We start from the raw sequence: 21,399 nt of genomic DNA, 5'->3' as shown, positions 1-21,399 counted from the left end.
TTAAAAAGGCGAATTCGGCAAATTGGAAAAGGGAACCTTTTCCTGATGAGGAAACAAGCGAAAGTGCACGAGCAGATGTATGTGGTGCTTGGCCAGTGGACCCTCTGCCTGCGCCGTCTCCCAATCCTCTGTCCCGTCAACAACTCCATTTGACTGCATATGCAGCAAATGCACTGATAACCTATTTAACCGGTGCAGGTGGCACTGGGGGCAAAAATCATTATATAATGATAGTAAACACTGGGCTAAATATGATAAACATTTATTGATAAATAATTAATTACTTCCCGATTCCAGCTGAGCGGAATCCTCCGGAGCTGCTTAAACCTGCAGTAGGCAGTATATTTTTGGCATCATTGGGCAAAAATTCCATAATAACCTTTCAGCATATTGTAATTCAAGTGATTCAATAGGCATTAACGTAACAGAATATTGATTCATATTTGATCAGCGTTGTCTAGTTTGACCGCTTGGTCAGAGTTTGCGAGTGATTGACAGCCGGGCTCTTATAGACGGCAGCTGGACAGCAGACCTCAGCTCTGACTGCTTGTTTTCCTCCGGTCTGTGAAATCTTGCAGATGCCGTTAGGAGCACCGGAGGACACAGAGTCACATGATTTTTTTCAGGTTACTTGTTTCATGTACTACTGTCACGATATACCGACCGTTTTATAAAAATAACTTTTTTTAAAAATCATATTTGCTGCAATCTCAGCTTTAATGCATGCGCTTTCTGCTGCTTCATGATAGCAATGCACCAACAAAGCACCTGACCACACCACATTTTAAGACCAACACGCCCATGGGTGCACACATGGACGCAAGTACATTTGCTACTTACACGGCATGGGCGCTGGGCGTGAAAATGACAACTGCGTCGGTCTGAAACTAGATTATCTCAAACTGATAAAGAATTTGAAATGCATTGTTTTGCACAAAACAAGGACTGAGTCTATAATCTAATCTCTAACTAACTAATCTATAACACTGAGCCTATTCTGAATTTAATGCTGACAAACTGGTTAAATGATACAGAAGTGAAATACATACATAGAACATAAAAGTGACTGATGAGTGATTTCTTCTGTTAAAAGATGGAAGAATTACGAAAGGTGAATAGGATTTTTTATAAATTTCTGTATAAAATTATATTCCAGAGCAGTTAGATACCAGCTTCATGTCAGGTGCTGATATTATGCTGAATTATTCCAGTGATCAACATCTGTGTTACATGTGCATGTGTGTTTAGGTTTCTCACAGTAGGTGTGTTTGTGTTTGTCCATGCACTCTGTTTGTGTGTGTATCCTGGTTTCCATGTGTGTGTACAAGTGGGTGTTTCTGCCTTCTTACTGCAGAGCTCTGGGTGGTTGGTAATACTGCGTTTGTGTGTGTGTGTGTTTGCATGTTTATTACTTCCTTACCTGCCCTATTCTGACAAATTCAGCCTGCCGTGCTTCCTCCTTCTTGCGTGCCGACTTTGGAGACTCAGGCAGCACGTCGCTGAAGGACCGCCGGTTTAACATGTTCTGGGGAGAAAAAGGAACCTAAACGTGGAACACCAACGTGCACACAGAGAGGGGGAAAAGAAAGCAGAAAGGGGTCTTAGAGACTGACCCTGGCAGGGGGTGAGAGCAGCAGCAGTGAAACACAGTGAGAACTAAGTCGTGTTAGGAGCAACAGTGAAAGGAGGGGAGAAAAAAAAAAAAAGAGAAATAAGAACAAAAGTGATGTGAGGAGAGAGAGCCCTGCTGAGAAAGTCAGCATTGCAGCAGTATCCAGTCGGCGTGGTGCAGTATGCAGAGGCACACCACACCGAGAGCTGCAGTGGAATACAGCAGAACACAACTCAGCAGTGGCTACAGTCGCTGCCAGTGGCTGAAGTGACAAGGAGGAGACAAAAAAAAAAGTACGTCCATCCAAGAATGACACTAAACTGGTGATCAGCAGTGCAGCTGTACCTTGTGCAGGTCAGGCATGAGGTCTTGGTAGAGCGAGCGGATCAACATATCAAGGGTCCGCTGACGCTTCTGGGCAAACGTTGGCGTCTCCAGTGTGGCTTTCTCTCCATTGATTACTGCGGGAGATGAAGCAAGATCAGATTAGAAAAATGTGATTTATTGGTCATATTCTAATGCATTTTCTTTGTTTTATTTTTCTTACATTTGACTAATAAAAAGTCCCTGAATTCTTGGTGATCAGTAAATACAGGCGGAGATGGGAGAGGGGGTCCAAACAGTGGAACACTCTCCTCTGAGAATATCTTCAACCTGCAACAAAGAGCAGATATGTTTTCTTTTTTTAATTCATCCTTTATTTAACCAGAAAGGTCCCAATGAGATACAATATCACTTCTGCCAGGGAGTCAAGATGGGCAGTTTCATGATGAGTACCAAACAGGGACAGATAACATCACAATAAAAAACAAACCAAAACATAAAGAATCAAAAGCTAAAATTATAAATGCAAAATATTGGCACTTAAAAGCAACTACACTAAAAACATTTTTTTTTTAATATTTTTATTAGGGCTGTTAAAGTTAACGCGATAATAACGTGTCAGCGCAAATTTGTTTTAATGCCACTAATTTCTTTAACGCATTAACGCAATTTGGGATTTTTAGGTTGCAGCTCAGTTTTAGAGCTAGAGTGAATATACTGGTATCATATGAAACTAGAAAAACCTAATGAATCCATTGGTACCAACCATGTCATACTAGCTTGTCATGAAGGAGGGTATTATTATTATTATGAATAAGCCATGCAGTAGATGAATCTGTCTTTATTTTAGATCGACAACGGTTAGTTTAAAAGTATCTAGGGAGTTTCCAGAGGCGGTGAGTCGCGCCAGTCTAGCTACTTAATGCCATAAAGTAGCCTAGACCTCAACTTTATGCAAATGAGGAGCGGCCAACGTGACGCCCCGTCTCTAGAATTGCGCCGCCACGCTACCAGAATGCATTGCACGGCTGCTTACATAGACACTGAATGGGAAGCGTGGAAAGGACGGAGGCTGTGGACACGTACCATTACTGGATTTAACATTATAAACATGTCCACTGATAGCCACAAATTCAAAGACTGACCGTACACTGTCCAGACATACACTCGGTTTTGACCGAGCCTTGTTTAGGTAGAGAAATTCAAAAGGAGTTGTTACACAGTCTGGATTGGAACACCACAAACCACAGCATTAACCAAAGCACTCACCTGTAACTGTCATTCTGGCTATTATACCTAACTAAAGCAAAAATATCTGGAAGTGAAGTAAAGGAAGCATTGATTATATGGGAGACACAATCCATGTATTTTCAGTGTTACAGGGTGATGTGATATCTGTTCATCTTCTGAACACGTCGCTGATTACCACTTCATTTCTCCGACAATCATTGTCCGCGTGAAGGATACGGGTGAAGTGCGATCGGATCATAGACGGTTTGAAGGACGACGATGCGTCATCCCCTTCCTGGAATACTATGGTAACAATGTCATTTCCAATGTGTCTCTTTCTCTCCACCTGCCAGAGAGGACAGACCGAAGAGACACAAGATGAGGACAAAAACGACAACTTAACCTCAGCACTGTGTGATTCATGTGAGACAGGAGTTGCCTTTAAACCTGGATTAATTGATTTTATGGTCACTTAGGGGCAGAGCAGCAAACTGTAAACACAGCATTGATTTATAATCACCTTATAAAGTTGTTGTTAAACGGGTTAGCAGACAATTGCCTATTTAAACATCCAGCGGAGACAGCAAAATTAGCATTCATTTGGAGTCGTGTCTCTGTGCACCTGATGACTTTAAGTACAATATTCAATCTCATGTGAGCTCTGTTGGTCTACACCAGAGTTTTCAAATTCTATTTGTTTTCATTTTGGTAAATTGGCACTATTAAAATTATGCCGCATAACCTATTTTTTCATTTGCAACGTACCCATGGATGCACAGACAACTATCACTGGATTACTTTGATACAGAAGACAACTTAAAAACGTGATAATTCTCAGGCAAGTTCTGGAGTTATAAGAAGCATCTTTTTTCTATGATTTTTAAACATATTTGTGGAAGTTTATTCGTGATGGACCTCAGAGGTAATGATATCCTGCGTAAGTGTAAGTCACACTGAATCTAAAAATATGTGTATCATGTTATGACTGCATGGAGTTATGACTGTAAATTGCAGCAATTGGATGCTAAGTGTTTTAAAGTACATTAATTACCACCATGAGCTGTTTGTCACAGCCATAGACCGTATATAAGAAGTGGGCGTAGTCACTGTGACGTCACCCATTGGTTTGTGGACTGACGTTTTGAAGCCTCGAGTTCGGCATTTTGTCCGAATGCCATCTTGATTTTTTTTGCAATCAGAAGTGACACGAAAGGGCGGAGCGAATTACAACTGAGCGCTGAATAAGACATTTCTATGCGACCAAAAAAACGATTACAATTAACTTCCATGAACAAAAACACGGACAACTCACAGACCGAACAACGCCGTGGTAGCGACCTGTAAATCACAAGGTAGCCCCGCCCTAAAGCATCCCCTGCTTTATGGTCTATTTGACTCTAAATGGGACCATGATTTACTAAATGAACATCATGCTGTATTGAAGAAGACTTGAAACTAGTGATTGAGACCATAAACTCATGTTTATAATGTTTACTGAGGTAATAAATCAAGTGAGAAGTAGGTTCATTTTCTCATAGACTTCTATACAATCAGACTTCTTTTTTGCAACCAGAGGAGTCGCCCCCTACTGGATATTAGATAGAATGCAGGTTTAAGGCACTTCTGCATTGGCTTCACTTTTCAGAACAAGAAGTTTCCCACTGATCAGAGTTGCTGCTGTTTCTACCGAATTGGTCCGCAGGATAAGCTTTATACGGTGATGAAAAGGTAGCGTTAAGTGGGTTTATCTGAGCTTTTTTTTACTGAAACAGCTGAAACTATGCTGATGAAGCGGTGAGAGTGAATGAAAACAGTAAAGTTGTGGACCGTAAAACCAAAATAATGAGCTGAAAGACGCTAAAGCGCTCTGTAGAGCTGAGGGGAAACTATATAGTTTTGGTGTGATTATTCTCTGTAGGTTCATCATTATGAGCGACACCTTTCATGTTACTTTATCATTTTAACTATGAACATAAAATATCAATTATAGCAGCTTTAAAGTTAATGAGTCTGCATCACAATGTTGATGAGGTGCTGAGTAAAAAAGGCTGCAATGATGGGGACATAGTGAGTGTGTGGAAGAGGGTGTCAGCTCTCAGCACCATAAACACCTTAAGAAGAGATGATAATTTCAACTGTTTGATCACACAACTTCAGAGGCAGCAACATCGAGAAAACATCTACTGCACTTTATTTTTACATCTCTAGTTTGCTTTTTTATTATATTCTCTTTGCCAACCATCCTCTCCCCATCAATGATAATTGTTTTATTTTTTTTCAGCCTGTGATGGCAATGTTTGATGGCTGGTGTGTCCATCCAACACTTTGTTCTAGAGAAAGACATCTCCACAACTATGAAAAGCCAAAATCTACCCATGTCCAACCTCTTTAGTTCATGACAATGCATCCTGAAAACTAATAAAACCTGCGTTAAAATTAGCTGGGGAAAATCATGGTCATTAATGCTACCCAGAGGATCAATCATTTATATTTTGGACACTGTGTGTCTTCTTTTTACGGGCTACAATCAGGTCAACTTTGCACCCAAGCCATTACATTATCAAATAGATTGCTATGAAATTACCTCTGCACAAATCATGCTCCAAAGAGGATAAATCCTTTTGATTTTAATCAGCCTTTCTTCCAGCATTACCTTCAGGATGAACTGTTTTAGCCCCACTATCAGTCAGGCCATACACATAGCAAAACTGTCAAGAGTGCTTTTCTTTACATTCGACACCTTTTGGGGTGATATTAACACTACGACTTCACCAATTAAGCTCAACTGACTTTACACTGCAGAGGGACTCAGGTGTGAAATACACTCATATTCCTTCCTGTGACTACAGTTTGTGTCTCTCAGGTGGATGGGAAATAAGCGACAGACAGCAGCCACACTCACATGCAGTACGAGCACAGACTGTTCCTTATTATTGACCGCCAGAATGTCTTTTTTTATCTTAAGAAGAAATCCAATTATGTGTCAGATTTGGTAAGCAGCAGCCCTTTTAAATCATACTCACTAGTATTGGCATAACAGAATGGAGCTCTACAGTAAAGCAATAACTTCCTTTCTTCTCCTTTTCTTCCTATATTAAGCACATTTTGCACAAGTTAGCTGCCATTATACTGGCTTCCTATCAGTGCACTGGTAAAGTGGGGTCTTTTTTTCAGCTAAAGGACAGAAGTGAAATGTAAAGCACAACCAGAGGGGTCCAATCTTTGGGCAGAGTTGGTGGTGAAGGTGAAAGAAGAGTGAAGTATGCAAAAAGTACAGAGAAAGATGGTGACAAGAAAACCGTCTACGTCAGTGTGCAACTTTGGTGTCTGAAAAGTGAAGCCAATGCTGAAGTGCCTTAAACTTGCATTCTTTCTAATAGCCAGCAGGGGGCGACTCCTCTGGTTGCAAAAAGAAGTCTGATTGTATAGAAGTCTATGAGAAAATGAGCCTATTTATCACCTTGATTTATTACCTCAGTAAACATTGTAAACATGAGTTTATGTTCTCAATCACTAGTTTCAAGTCTTCTTCACTACAGCATGATGTTCATTTAGTAAATTATGGTCCCATTTAGAGTCAAATAGACCATAAAGCAGGGGATGCTTTAGGGCGGGGCTACCCTGTGATTGACAGGTCACTACTACGGCGTGTTTTCGTCGTAGAACTTTAACCCTTTCACAGTGTGTTTTCAGTTCGTGAAAGATAATTGTAACAATTTGGTCCATATCCATCCGATAGTCGTTGAGACTTTCACTCAAAACCGCAAATATTAACCTCATGGTGGCGCTAGAGGGAAAGACAGGGGATCACCAAGGTCTATAGGATTCATCCTTGTGTTAATCCATCCATGGGCCATAGTGGTGGACTTGCCACTCCTATATTGTGGATAAAAGTAATAACTATATAACAGGAATAAATACACATGCCGACACCCACCTGCTGTTTGTTCTCTTTAGAGTAGGGCAACATGGTGGACACATGGAACATGAGCTCATGGCCCTGATACACTGTGTAGATGGAGTTAATTCCTGTAGTGTCATCTGCAGGTGAATGGAGACACAAAGGGAAGACAAAGAGAATTGGAAAAATCCTTTTACTTTGAAATGATGTTAATATAACCCCTTTCAGCAGACATGAGCTCTCTTACTCTTGGTGTCTAGCCCTCCGCGGTAACCGGCCCATCCCTGCAGCGTAACGGAATCACCCAGCAGAGTGAGAAACTTATCGAAGCTCTCGCTCCCCGTCTCTGAAAGAAACACAAGACTTTTGACCTAGCAGATATCTTTTCATGTATTTCAGTACATTCTGTTGTGATACTGGGATAGTTTTACATTTTGGGGAATACCCATATTCGCTTTCTTGCCGTGAGTTAGATGAGATATGAGATATTATTAGTGAGCTTTAGAGCTGCTGGTTGGCGGATTTTGTTACATTCAGAAACAGGCTTGCTGTTTCCAGTCTTTATGCTAAGCTAAACTAACCGGCTGCGGCCTATAACTTCATATTAAAGAGGACCTATTATGCTTATTTTCAGGTGTATTTTGGGTTTCTACTAAAAGATCTTTTGCTTTGTTTGAGAGCGTGCCAAACTAGCCATTATGCAAATGTGTTACTTGGTGACATCACAACGTTACAGAAGAAAAGGCAGTTTAGGAGCAGTGTTTCTGTGGGGGAGAGTAACTCCCTTCGGGTGTGGACTTTGTAACAGACCTTTTATATGCACAAAAAAACTATATAACACACTAAAGGAAAGGGGGAAAGCACAAAAGCATAGTAGGTCCTCTTTAAATGGACAGATATGAAAATGGTATCGATCTTCTCGTCTAACTCTTGGGCAGAAAGCGTATTTCCCAAAATGTCAAACTATCCCTTTAATAGGTTATGTACACTGAAAAAGGTTAGAGGGATTTACCATTGCTAAACATCTCGTCATCTGTGAGCTGTCCGTCTTTGGCAAACAGGACGCCAAATTTAAAGTTGACTGAACCCTACAAAATTATAGCTGGGTTAAAATTATGAAATAATTTACAATTCATGTATCCAATATTATTTTCTATTGACATAGAGTGCTGCGATTGTAAGAAATAATTATTTGTATGATATATTATTGTTATAAATGATCATGTATGTATTCATTATTAATCATCTAATAATAAAATAAATAGAATATTACTTATTATTATTATTACTAAATTATTCATTAATTAACTTTACATAACAATAAGAAGAAAGGTACACAGAGGGTAATTACCCAACATGAAAACAGGATTAATAGCATGCATTTATTGTGCAATTACATGAGACAAATATAAAAATGAATAAAGATGGCATAATATTAGAAAATACAACTGTAGTTGGAGATATATTTAATTCTTTTTTAGCAGAGACTTTTACCAGATAAAGAATCAATAAAGAATCAAACAAGTGGGTAACTGTTGTGATATGAATGTGACTAGAAACCAAACAAAAGGGCATACAAAGAAGTAGTCTCCAACCTTGAAAACAAATAATCTCTACCAAAACCATCAATGAATAAGCTAAACTGTACTGTGATCCCATACCTCCTGTTCCTCCAACACCAGAAGATCCTGAGGAAAGAGGTCATAACAATTATTATTCATACTGACCAGCACCCCAGCCTGAGGATATTGTACAGTTGAGATGTTGCTGATCGGGCCTGGCATGAAATGGACCGGTGCTACATTTCATTAAGAGCTGGCCGATGCTCTGAATCTCACCTTCTGAATCTCCGGGTTGAGGATCTCCCTGGGGCCTTTCTCAAACCTGTCCATGTTCATTGCACTGGGAGTAAGAGGAGGAGAAAGAGGAGGAGGAGGAGGAGGAGGAAAAGGAGGAGTGGAGGAAGTAGTAATGAAAAAAAAGAGAAAGGGTTGTTTAGGATCGATGGAAGACAAATAGCTCAAAGGGTTGCACAGACAAATGAGCGAGACCTGATACGGGTGATTTCTCATTCTGCTCCTAACATTTGTCCTCATTCAGAGTTTCAGCGGTGACGCTGCTCAGCCTGATGCATTTATAATCTCCAATCTCCTGTTTCATGCATCTTGTTATATCCTGTTACCTGTCCCTCGAAATCTGCGACTAGAAACATAATGCTGAAGATTTGGGTTGCCAGATTGGGTGGTTTTCGGAGCGATTGGGCTACTGGAACAGTCTGCCTAAGGATCTGAGGGACTCAGACAGTTTTAAAAGAAACCTTAAGACATATCTTTTTAGCATGGCTTTTACAGAAGATGCCTCGTCATTTATTTCCTTAGTTTTTTAAGTGTAGTTTTCCAAGAATCCACTCAACGTCAGTTGTAGAGTTAGGAAAACACAAACATCTTTCATTCCACAGGTGTCACTGTGAGCAGATCAATTCCACTGAATTTTCTTTGCTGGATAATATAAAACTAAACATGACAGGACACAGTATAAAAACTTGATTCACGGTGCGCTCTCTTAAAGTAACAATGAATAAAATAACCTATTCTAGACATAAAATATTAAACTTAAAGTCTAATCAAATAAATAACATTTAACTTGTAATATTTCTAAAATTCAAAAGTTAGAACTCCAATGTACATCTTCTAGGAATAGAATAACAAAATGAGAAAAATAACAAGCAAATCCTCGCCTCAGCAGCAAGAGATAACCAACAATATGAATTCTCGTACATGTATTGTAAAGAGTGAATGAACTGTGACGGCTTAGAGCTCCGGGCTTGACTTCTCACCTTAGGATGGACTTGACTGATAGTGTTTTGGTGGGGCTGTAGGGGAGGCTGATCTTCAGAGTTCCCTGAGCGAACAAGAATGACACAGATCAGGGATTACAAACTCAATCGCCTTTTCTCTGAGGAGTCACTCGCTCTGAGCCTGTTGCTCATTTATAAAAGAAGATCCTGCAAACTCAGTATTACCCCAAAGAAATGCACAACATATCAGTCATAGAATGAATACAGGAGCAGCAAATTAAACCAGATCAGTTCCAAAGTTGTTCTGTTCAACAACAACAACATCCTGTACCAGTTACAGTCTGACGGAAACAAGACAAATCAATGTGATCAGGCAGCGGAGGTGCACCTTCCTAATCAGGTTCCAGATAAGGCTGGAGGCCAGAATTAAATCCAAGCTATCTTGGTCATGAAGCTGAGTCACCACACCACAAACTCACAATAATGAACATGCATCTCACACACACAGACACACACATGGTGACTCAAAAGTGAAGTAGCATAGTCCCTCAATATGCTATTTTGTGCCGTCTCATATTTAGATACACAGAAAAAGAAAAATCTGTTCTTCAACAGTTTCAGTGCCTTCCCTTCTGTTTGAGGAAGACCCTGTGAGCTAGTGGTAGAAAGTAAGGGGCCGTGTCCTCCAAAGCGTTTTTTCCTGAAGCCAGGAAATTATGATAATGATTTGCAATGGGAGCGCCGCGTGTTTACACTATGGTAAATGCCAGCAGCGTGACGAGGGGCTAAGCGTCTTTTCTGCGCCGAGTGCTGCACGTTTGGAGTTTTTTTTTCAGGTCCTCGAGAGTTAGAAAAAATTTTCAACTTTGGGTAAAACGCTGCGCTCGTCAGCCATCCAATCACAGTGGAGGAGGAGCAGGACAAATAGCCTATCACAAAGACATAATCAGACCTGTTTGTTACTATGAGTATGTTGTGATATTCTTGTGTATGTTATGCTATTGTTTTTACTGTATAGTATCCTCATGTCTGGAGCACTGGACCAAATGAATTTCCCCTTATGGGATAATAAAGTTGATCTGAATCTGTACCGAAGGATCGTACACGTGGAGATGTTTCCCTCGCCCACAAAATCTCATGAACACACACAGATCTGCAGGTCTGTCCTCTCTTCCTACGTGCTTCAGCCTTCCCTTCATCCAGAGCAAGGGCCAGAGCAAGCACTCTACCTTGTGCCGATATGTTTACGTATGCAGATATTCCGTATCATAGCAACCAGACGCAACAAAAGCATCTCAGTTGCACCTCCAAAGTCCTCCCAGCTGAGTGTTTTCAGAGTACAACGAGATTTAAATGGCAGACGAGTTGGCATGATAACGTAAAGTAGCCTCATTTAGCCACTTGTTAGCAACCGCCTCTTTTAAGACACATAAAGGCCTCAAAATTGATGAGTGGGATATATAGTATATATAGTGACGTATTTTATATCGTAGAACAAAACGTTAAAACCTCCTCAGCTTGTTTTTTTTTTACCACAGATCTTATTTCAGGCATCTTACTAAAAACCCATTCAAATAACCAATTGACTTCAATGAATTTCCTTCCTCGTAAAACAGTTACAGAGCCGATCCTTACTCCTGCATTGTTTACCTTGTAACGCCATTTTTTCCTCATTTATCATCTGTATGAATGACGGCCATCCATCCCAACAGGTTGTTCATAATGTGTTAAAAAGAAAGGCTTGTATTGATTTTTAATGGATCACATGGATTTCTTGAAGTTTGTTTGGTTGTTTGTCAATTTTTATTTGGCCACATTTAATAGCGGAGAGGTTGTGTGCTCTGTTCCACCCCAGCTGTCAAGTGTGCGGATGGTGAACTCACCGTCTTTCTCCAGAGGATGGCTCTGTACTGAGGAACCCGCTGGTTGTTCTGGTCGGAGAGGACCACTGACAGGTAGAAGGGATTCTTCTCTGCATCCGTACCCACGTAGTTCTGGTGGACTGAGGGAGACAGAGATATTATCATTTATACATCCTCTGCCACCAAAATGTTTACGTATTCAACACTCCCATTTATCCCCATCTGTCTTGGCTTGTCTTTCTTTGCCTTTTTGTCCTCCTTCCTACCTCTTCTTTCATTTATTCCCCCCAGTTTTCTATGTCCGACATGGGCACAAACAAAGATCTCCACGGCAGAGTCCCACATTCAAGCCTCTGCTTCTTCGGTTGACAGGGTAACATCTTCAGAAACAATGCTGAACAGACCTCCAAACCCAATTAGACCCAGGATCTCTGCCTGCATTTGCTGTCCCTTTCTTTGTCCTCCCTCTGATGATTTCTTTTCCTCTAATGTTTTTTCACATTCTTCCTTTATTCGGTTCTCTTTATTCTCCATTAACCAGGTTTTTATGCTTCAGGTGAGCAATGACTTTGCACGTTTGCAATTATATACTTATTAGTTTGGACAGCTTGAGCTTTTCTCTGTGTGAGAAGAAAGCACGTCGTAATCAATCAGGAATTGTCTTCATACCTAATGCAAGACAACGGGGAAACAAACGAGGTCAAGCCGTTTCACTATTCTTCACCTAATCATCAAGAAATTGAGAATTCAAGTCTTTGTATCGGATGCTTGATTAGACAGGAAGTGCTTGTGTTAGAATAATTGGCCTAGAGTTCATAATGTGTTGTGTTGTACGATGCGGTCGGCTCTGCTCAGGCTGTGAGACACAGATGGCTCTGCTGCAGTCCAAACAGGTCGAGCCAACTTTCTGGAGACGTGGCTCATTTTAAACTGCCCGTGCCATACCATGATTAGACCCTGGCTACACGAGAAAAGGCATTTCTTGCTGTCCAACTTTCCTTTACAATTATCTCCATCCATCTCGGGGCTCTGTCCTTTATCTCAACCGTTGAAGCTGAAGGCATTCCTCCTGATTCGAGTCACGGTAAAGAAACCCCGGACAATGATCTTTTGTTGCGCGGCCTTCTATGGCGCCTACACGGCGAGCCTGAAGAACAGGCAGGGTGTTAATGAGGATGGCGAGATGATGAGGGTCAGAAAGGTGAAGGAGCAGGTGACCACTTCTAATGTATTTTTTTTAACAATCGCAGAGGCTGCTCTTGGGAATGGCTCCTGCTGACCTGCTGCTCAGCCGCGGGCTCATTTCAGAAGCCAACCGTCCAATCTTAATTGTGTTATCTGTTGGAGGCAAGCTCTGTCTGGTGGTAGTGAGGCTGTGTGTCCTCTATGGGCTTCCTCCCTGGGCGGTGTATGGGATTAGAGTGTGGTTGAGACTCTCAGTGGGGATATGGCTGGATGCTAACAAGTTTTGGCCTTGAATGAAGAGCGGTGCAGCGTGAGGACAAGGCTGACTTCATAAGATAAGAAGCGTCCTGTGGACCAGGGAAGAAATTCAGAGGATGTTTTAGTTCTCCCTCACCCTGTGTTTTCTCTCTTTATCTTACACTTACTCCATGTGTGTGCTTGTGTTTTGTTTTTTTAAACATAGCAGCACTGACCTTTTCCCAGAAAATATTTAAAGAACCATCTGGTGTGGTACTCTGGATTCTCCAGATGGACATCAGTTCTCCTCCAGGTTCCTGGCGTGTAGTCCAACGCCTGTTTGTAACACAAACACACACACACACCACATTGTCATCATGATGGTCACAGCTCATGATGGTCACAGCTCGAGTCACAGCAGTCCTCTCTGTGGAAAACTATTACACAATGCAGCAGTAACGATTACCATACTTTGGTCAGGAAATCAGATACAGTAGTCAAAGCCTGGGCACAGTCAGCTACAGTCAGTCTCTTTGCTGTTATTGTTGTGTCCATAATGGAAAAAAATCCATACCAAGATGTGAGACAAAAGCAATGGAGTGAATCACATGAGGAAAGGGGACTATTATAGACATACACTGCAGCTGTGTTTTCGGAAACGGACATAAAAAGCAACAAAGATGAGCAATAAATGCTGGGAACGATTCAAACTGCACCGAGTATAATATACTGTATGGTTAACAGAAGACGTATGAGAAGAAAGGCTGTGAAAATGTTGTCAATCTATAGTAAATAGTAGGGCTGTAAGAAAACATTGATACACTTGAGTATCGCAATATTATGTCACTATTGATTTTTAACTAATATTTTACATTCAAGGATTTGTGGCAGACTATGATGTTGGATGTTACAGCGACTGTGATAAATGCAAATGTGGATTCCACTCTTCTGATACGACGGTGTGTTCTTTCTACTATGACAGTTTTCCTAAAACTAGACTTTAAAAAATCTCAATATATTGAATGGTAACCCCTGTATTATGATGAGGAAGACGGCTGATGGACAACATGATTTCCCTGCATTAGGCAAGAATAGGTTCATTCTTCTAATATGAGCACTGGGGCAGATACCCATTGGTGCATTTATAAATATAAAATAAATATAAAATAGAGTGTCTTTCAGTCAGGGATATTCCATGTGTCACTATACCTCACTATGCTAATGCATGTTTTTCTGCGTTTTTTATTTATTTTTTCAGAAAAAAATAACATATTTTTGAGCTTTAGGCAATATACAGTATCAAAAAACATCATTTTTTGTCTTTGCTTACCTAATTTCACAAGCCAGTGTGACCCTCATCACAGGTGGCATAGGTTTAAGAGTTGAGAGCTCTAAAATTACTGTATTTTCCTCTCCAAATGTCTCAGATTACTTAATCTGAATCATTTTTAGCAAGCAGAAAAAAAGAAACTATGAATACAAAATATTTAACAATTAAAAAGCAACAATGGGAGGAATGTCAAAAAAAAACAAATATTTTTTTTTGTACAGATTAAACAAACAAGATTAACATGTTAATGAGTGAGCTTTAAAGGTGCTGGTTGGGGGATTAGCAGGCTAATTGTCTCCTGGCTGTAGGTTCATATTCAGCATACAGATGAGAATATTATGGATCTTTCTCATCTAACTCTCAGAAAGAAAGCAAATTTATCACAAAATGTCAAACTATTCCTTTAATTTAGTTACTGTATCATTTAATAATAATGTGTCTTCATCACCATTTTAAGGGGGTTTCAGGACAACAAAAGGCAACTCTAGATGCATGTAGGATGGAGTGGATGGGTGGGATGCATGTGTGCACAAAAGTGTATTATTTTGTATTGACCTCATCTGACGATCCATTCTCCACCCTGAAGCGCCCTGCCCTCTGAATGGCCCCATCTGCGTCACTGGAAATTAGCTGAGAGGGAGACAGAGAGAGAGGGAGACATGTTTAAAATTAGACATGTGACAAACCATGACTTGTGGCAGACAGTATCAAGCAGGTCATAAATACATTAGAGCTGGCTATCATCACGGACGAAAAAGAGGAAGCACTGTGGACAAATCACCTCCATGTGACAACAGCAGCATGAGTCCAACAAGCGTACATGTATCTGTCCTCAGCAGTCTTCCCACCACACTTCCCCAACCATCAATAATTACTCAAGTCTTTGCAAGGATTCCTCCAACTCCCTTCACTGTTTTTATGCTGTATTTCTTTTTTTCTTTCTCACATCTGCCACCCTCTACTTATCGCCCTATTATCTGTCTCTTGCTGACTCACCTCTCTCTACTACAGCATTGGAGAGGAGACATTATGAGAGCGAAATGGGACAGTTAATGCGAGTGGAAGAATGAGAACAGAATGTACTGTATCCTCTAAGTATGTACAACTTAAAGAAATGCTTCAACATTCTGGGAAATACTGTACGCTTACTGGCTTTCTTGCAGGGAGTTGAATGAGATTTAGGTGATGGCAGCACTCCATATATTACTCTGCTGATTTAGCGTTACCTACGTAAACCTTAGGAGAAGAGTAAAACATAAATTTTAGCTATGCAAACTGCAGCGGTCGGTAGGTTTGTTATATAGAAATTTGTTATATTTGGCTGGTACCATAGACTGTATATAAAGATGGATGACGGGTCTCCACTTCCTCTCACTGTACAGAAGTGAAGCCAAAATATCCCGGATACGGGAGCCAACATCTTGAGATTTTTGCGTCATTTGGAGCCGGAGTCTGCGCAGCGGTGATCAGGCGGTGGGGCCGCGGTATCGAGGTCACCCGCTCGAACCAATCATGAGTCGAGCACGGCCGCAGCTTGTTAGCAAGAGAGAATCACAGCTGTCAATCATGACGTCTCACCCCCTTTTTATAGCATCAAATAACTAATTAAAACCAAACTTATCAGGAAAATTAACACCTGAACATACATCAGCGTGATAAGAACTACCTAAAATGACAGAAACCATCTTTGGGAAAAATTTATTTGACGTGAACTTTGACTTTTTAGTTTGGCCCATGTCCCATCTGCTAACATGGAGGAGGCGGGTTTTATGATCTATACTGCAGCCAGCCACCAGGGGGCGATCAATATGTTTTGGCTTCACTTTTGGGAGAGTCATCATCAAAGAACGTATATTGCCAAGAAATGAAAGTTAATTGTTCGTTCCATTGCAACACCAGCGCCCAGCAGCAGAGCTACGCTTCCGCCCTTTTGGACTGAAAGCAACTACCGGACGCCAGTAAAATGTTTGACTAAAAAATGCTGTACAAAAGTAAAACAAGGTTATTTCTATTCTATAGTCATATTCTACCAAAATGGCCTGTGTTAAACAATGAAATATCATAAATATAGTAAGCGTTTTCAGTCCAAAGCAGCTCTTTTTGTCTCTGTGCTTCTATACTCTTTGCTGTCATGTTGACCATCTTTATAATCTACAGTATGACTGGTACATGGGTACAAGGGGGTGTGTGCATGTGTGTTAAGGCTGCAGTCCTTTCTCAGTGTCAGGTCAAGGTTTACATGCTCTTGGACCTGTAACAGTGGAGCCAATACTGACATCTTTTATCTGAACCTGGTGTGACTGACAGCTTTATTGTAGTAATGTAAAAGCTATGTTACATGTGATGCTGCTATCACAACACTAGTAATGAGTGATTTGCCACTTTCTTCTCGTCCTTGTAGACATCAACCAAACCCCCTTCAATCTATTCTTCTTCACGACCCCTTTTCCTTTTTATAACCCCCCCCCCCAACACCATCGCACTGAATGATGTTCTGTTGCCAGGCAACGGACCGCAGAGCCTCTCCTCCATTATTGCCGTTTCCCCTCCTTCCTCTCTTCTCTGCGTCTTTGCCCTCTGCTCTTTGACCGTCTTGACTGGCGATGTGCTTTATTTTTTTGCTCCCCTCGCCGATAGAGGTCTCTGCTCTGCAGACATGTACAGTTTAAAAAGAGTTGGCAGTGTATCCCTGCACACACACTGTGATACGTCCAGATGGCCTGAATCTGGAGGAGCCAAGCAAGAAGAGAATGAAAAGGAAGTTCCTCGGAGAGAAGGACTGAACATGAAAAGCTGCTAAATGTACATCTTAGTGTGACTGACCTCTAGGAAGTACACACAGACACAATGAAACAACTAAGGAATATTGTTTTATCTATTAATCTGCAGATTTTTGTCTCAATTAATAGTTTAGTCCATAAAATGGAGAGAAAATGCCCATTTTAGTTTCCTTAGTCCTGGGTGACGTCTTAAAACATCTCTTTTGTATAACCAACTCTTCAAAAGCAGGAAATCTTTATATTTGAGAGGCTGATAACAGTTATTTTCTGGCACTTTTATTTGAAAAAAGCCCAAAAACGATTAGTCACTGAACAAAATAGTTTTCTGTCTATTGATGCATCTCTAAATGAAACAGAGGACACAGAGAGAACAAACAACATCTCATCCAGGTTTCTGACCATTCTCTGCCATGCTCGCAGGTGCACCATCAACTAAAGTTACATAGTACTTTGTCAGTAAAACTGTAAATATGATGGTAAACAATGATCATTAATTATTATATTACATTATAATTAGGACTGTTAATCAATTAAAATATTTAATCGTGATTAATCGCATGATTGTCCGTAGTTAAAGTGGCAGTAGGCAGTATATTTTTGGCATCATTGGGCAAAAATTCCATAATAACCTTTCAGCATATTGTAATTTAAGTGTATCGCACACTTTTTATCTGTTCAATATGTACCATAAAGGGAGATTCGTCAAGTATTTAATTTTCTTCTCAACATATATGCTTGCTTTATGAAAATGTGTGCATATTTCTTACTGGAAATCAATTAACAACACAAAACAATGATAAATATTGTCCAGAAACCCTCACAGGTACTACATTTAGCATAAAAAATATGCTCAAATCATAACATGGCAAACTGCAGCCCAACAGGCAACAACAGCTGTCAGTGTGTCGACTTGACTATGACTTGCACCAAACTGCATGTGATTATCATAAAGTGGGCATGTTTGTAAAGGGGAGACTCGTGGGTACCCATAGAACCCATTTTCATTCACATATCTGGAGGTCAAAGGTCAAGGGACACCTTTGAAATTGCCAAAATGTAACGCAAGTTTGGAGCGTTATTTAGCCTCATTGGTGACAAGCTAGTATGACACGGTTGGTACCAATGGATTTTTTAGGTTTTGTAGTTTCATATGATGCCAGCATCTTCACTTGAGCTTTAAAGCTGAACCCGCTATAACCTAAAAATCACAAGTTGCGTTAATGCGTTAAAGAATTTAGCGGCGTTAAAACAAATTTGCGTTAACTTTGACAGCCCTAATTGTAATGGAAATAGTGGTAAACATGCCAAAATAAAGAGAAAGTCTGACTTCAGTAATGCAGATCATAGTATAATTGTATATTGTTGCTCATTTTCTATTTCCAGTGACGAGATGGAGATGCTGGTGTTCATTATCAACTGTTGAGGTAACTCAGAAAAGAGTGGCTGAGATGTTCAGGAATCAAAGACACACCTGCAGGCAGACGAAATACGGAAATACTCTAATGATCATGCATACATGGATATGAATAACCAGGTTTCTCATTTTCCATGTGAAACCCAGAATATGATCAAAAGCAGGACACCAAGTTGCACGTAACTCTCAGATACAACTCGTTAAAGTGAAGTTTTCTGGCTCTAAGGGTCTAACAGATATCTAAAACCATACTGTGAACGGCCAGCACAACCTGGACAAAACTAAGCAGTGTTTATCAGTTTGACTAAGAGTGGGTGGCGTGTGCCCTACTTCAGCGGCTCATTAGATCATGTCAGACAGAACAGTAACGAGGGAAAGTGATGAGAGAGCACTTATCGTGGAAACAGAGGGAGAGAGAGAGAGAGAGAGAGGGTTAAAGTCCATTCAAAACATTCCTTTGGGCAAGTGAGGATGAAAGGCTCGAGCTTTACATTCTGAATAAAATCATTAATAACTGTCATGCTGACTTTATTGTTCATGCTAAATTAAATCTGATATGTAGGACTGTAGCTGGGGGACTACAAAGCTCTTAAATGAGGTTCTGCAGCTTTAGCTTTACTGGAGTTGGATCAGAAAGCGGCATACATATTGTAGCTAATAAATAAATAGTTTGTTTTTATGTCATGCCAAACAACAAGACACTGCTATATATCATCTGTACTTCTATAAACTTTCAAATAACATTGTATTTATGAGCAAATTTTTCAATAATTGTGCTAGAGCTGCAACGATTAATCAATTAGTTGTTTTGATCATTGATTATTGTTTTTTTGAGTTGTGGACATTTTTCACAATTTTTTGACATTTTTTATAGACAAAACAACTAATCGATTAATCAAGAAAATAATCGACAGATTAATAGACAATGTAAATAATCGTTAGTTGAAGCCCAAAATTGTAAATTGAATGACAGAAGACAAGAAATGCTACAAGAATAAAGTTAATCCTGACAAGGGGCCTTTCTTCCTCGTCTGCCATAACTTAAATTATTAAACTTAAATGTTTTATATTTTGTCTTCCTGAACAAAGGTGCGCAGCAAATAATGATTATTTTGATTAGCAGTTAATCTGACAATTACATACAGTATTTACTCGACTAATCGTTTGATACAAAGTCTATTAACACAAAGTAGTGAATAATGGCAATCACAATTTGCTAAAGCTCAAGGTGACGTCTTGAAATTGCTTGTTTGGGGTGACTAACAGTTCAAAACCCAAAGATATTTATTTTGCTATAATATAAGACAAAGAAATACAGCAAGTCATCAGAAGTAAAAAGCTGGAACCAGCGATTATTTGTCATTTTTGTTTGAAAAATTTTCAAAATAGTCGATCGACTAATTGATTAATCGACTAATTGTTTCAATTAAATAGGATTATAAATTGTCTCTCAGGGGATTCTTATTGTGATATGATTATATATCCAAATTAGTGATTCCAAGCAAAATGTCAATCTAACAAAAAGTGTTTTATTTATCGTAAAAACATTCCTTTTTATATGACATTGATTTCGCCCACCCACACAAGTATACTGTAAAGCACTTGCTGCGTTTTCTCCCCATGGTATACTGTATATAATGAGATAATACAATCCAGCCGAGCATGTTTACTGCAGGTGCGAAGCTCTGATAAACGACAGAGAGGTTTCTGTGCGGTAATTGGCTGAGGAGAGGCTGCAGGAAATACTGCCTTCTCTCCTTTTCATATGCATATTAATAGGCCTGAAAACAACATATATTTTCTGCATACTTCCTCGTGTGGTGGTATGGGACCGGTGTTTATGTGTGAGTGAATGAGCTTTTCCGTTCAGATCTGTGCGTGTGCGCGGAAAAATGGACAGTAAATGTCGAAGCTATAGGCCTCTTACTATCTCCCTCCATTTCTCTCGCCTCCTGCAACATTAACCGTCCAATCGCAAGATAATGGAGGGGGAACCAATGCAGCGTTCAGACAGAGCAATGCACCTCCTCCATGGTGTGTGTGTGTGTGAGGAAAGAAATGTGTGACATTCTGTATTAAACGTGCGTTTAGGTAAGCGCTTGTGCTGCTGTGTGTGAATAGGCTTTCTTGCTGTTTTTTGGGCTAAAGAATGAAAAATAGCAGCAGAAAAGGAGCCATTAAGCGCTCTGGGGAGTCTGTGTGTGTGTGTGCATAGACACACACATGCATGCATCACTCAACCGCTGCTTTTAAATCATGCAACAGAAGAGTGGCAAAGAAGGAAAAGCTGCACTCCAATGATTCCCCAGTGGTCCGGGGGAGGCGGGGAAGAGGAAACGGGGGAGAAAGGGAGCCAGCCAGTTATGCTTCTACGCTTTAACAAACAGCCCATAAAACACCTCACCTCTGCTGAGGAGCAATGGTGGAGGGATAGGGCAGAGAGAGGAAAAAAAAAAAGGAGAAGGGGCATCAAATGTATAGAGAGAGAGGGACAGAATGAAGGATGAGGTCGCTGGGGAAGAGAGGGAAAGAGGGATGTGTAATGACAACAAAAAGCCGAATGATAAAAGAATAATAGCCGTCTCCACGATGCGTAACCCCATGGGAGAGGGACGAGGCTTTCGAGCTTTATAGACAGAGAAGAGATGCACACACACACACACACACACACACACACACACACACACACACACACACATAAACAGCTCCCATTTTAGGGCATGACTT

General features: G+C 40.4%; 1 protein-coding gene across 6 annotated transcripts in view; it reads right to left on the bottom strand.

Annotated features, from left to right (window-relative positions):
* Nucleotides 1–21,399, bottom strand: part of garnl3 (GTPase activating Rap/RanGAP domain like 3) — a 77,626-nt gene that overhangs the window by 19,900 nt on the left and 36,327 nt on the right. For 3 of the 6 annotated variants that reach the window (XM_037752499.1, XM_037752503.1, XM_037752502.1), the window contains exons 3-16: nt 15,034–15,108; nt 13,385–13,484; nt 11,748–11,866; nt 9,904–9,968; nt 8,906–8,969; nt 8,729–8,755; nt 8,080–8,155; nt 7,315–7,413; nt 7,104–7,207; nt 3,404–3,512; nt 3,206–3,251; nt 2,160–2,266; nt 1,958–2,073; nt 1,421–1,543 (exon numbers count right to left, since the gene is read on the bottom strand). In XM_037752499.1, coding sequence (XP_037608427.1) covers nt 1,421–1,543; nt 1,958–2,073; nt 2,160–2,266; nt 3,206–3,251; nt 3,404–3,512; nt 7,104–7,207; nt 7,315–7,413; nt 8,080–8,155; nt 8,729–8,755; nt 8,906–8,969; nt 9,904–9,968; nt 11,748–11,866; nt 13,385–13,484; nt 15,034–15,108 — 1,230 coding nt within the window. Of the gene's footprint in view, nt 1–1,420; nt 1,544–1,957; nt 2,074–2,159; nt 2,267–3,205; nt 3,252–3,403; nt 3,513–7,103; nt 7,208–7,314; nt 7,414–8,079; nt 8,170–8,728; nt 8,756–8,905; nt 8,970–9,903; nt 9,969–11,747; nt 11,867–13,384; nt 13,485–15,033; nt 15,109–21,399 lie in introns of those variants that run through there. The other 3 variants (XM_037752500.1, XM_037752505.1, XM_037752504.1) reach the window with 2 other exon arrangements.

Source organism: Sebastes umbrosus, chromosome 19 (assembly GCF_015220745.1).
Source record: "Sebastes umbrosus isolate fSebUmb1 chromosome 19, fSebUmb1.pri, whole genome shotgun sequence".
Classification (NCBI taxonomy): domain Eukaryota; kingdom Metazoa; phylum Chordata; class Actinopteri; order Perciformes; family Sebastidae; genus Sebastes; species Sebastes umbrosus.
Note: the sequence above shows the minus strand (reverse complement) of the source record. Positions and strands in the feature narration are given on the sequence as shown.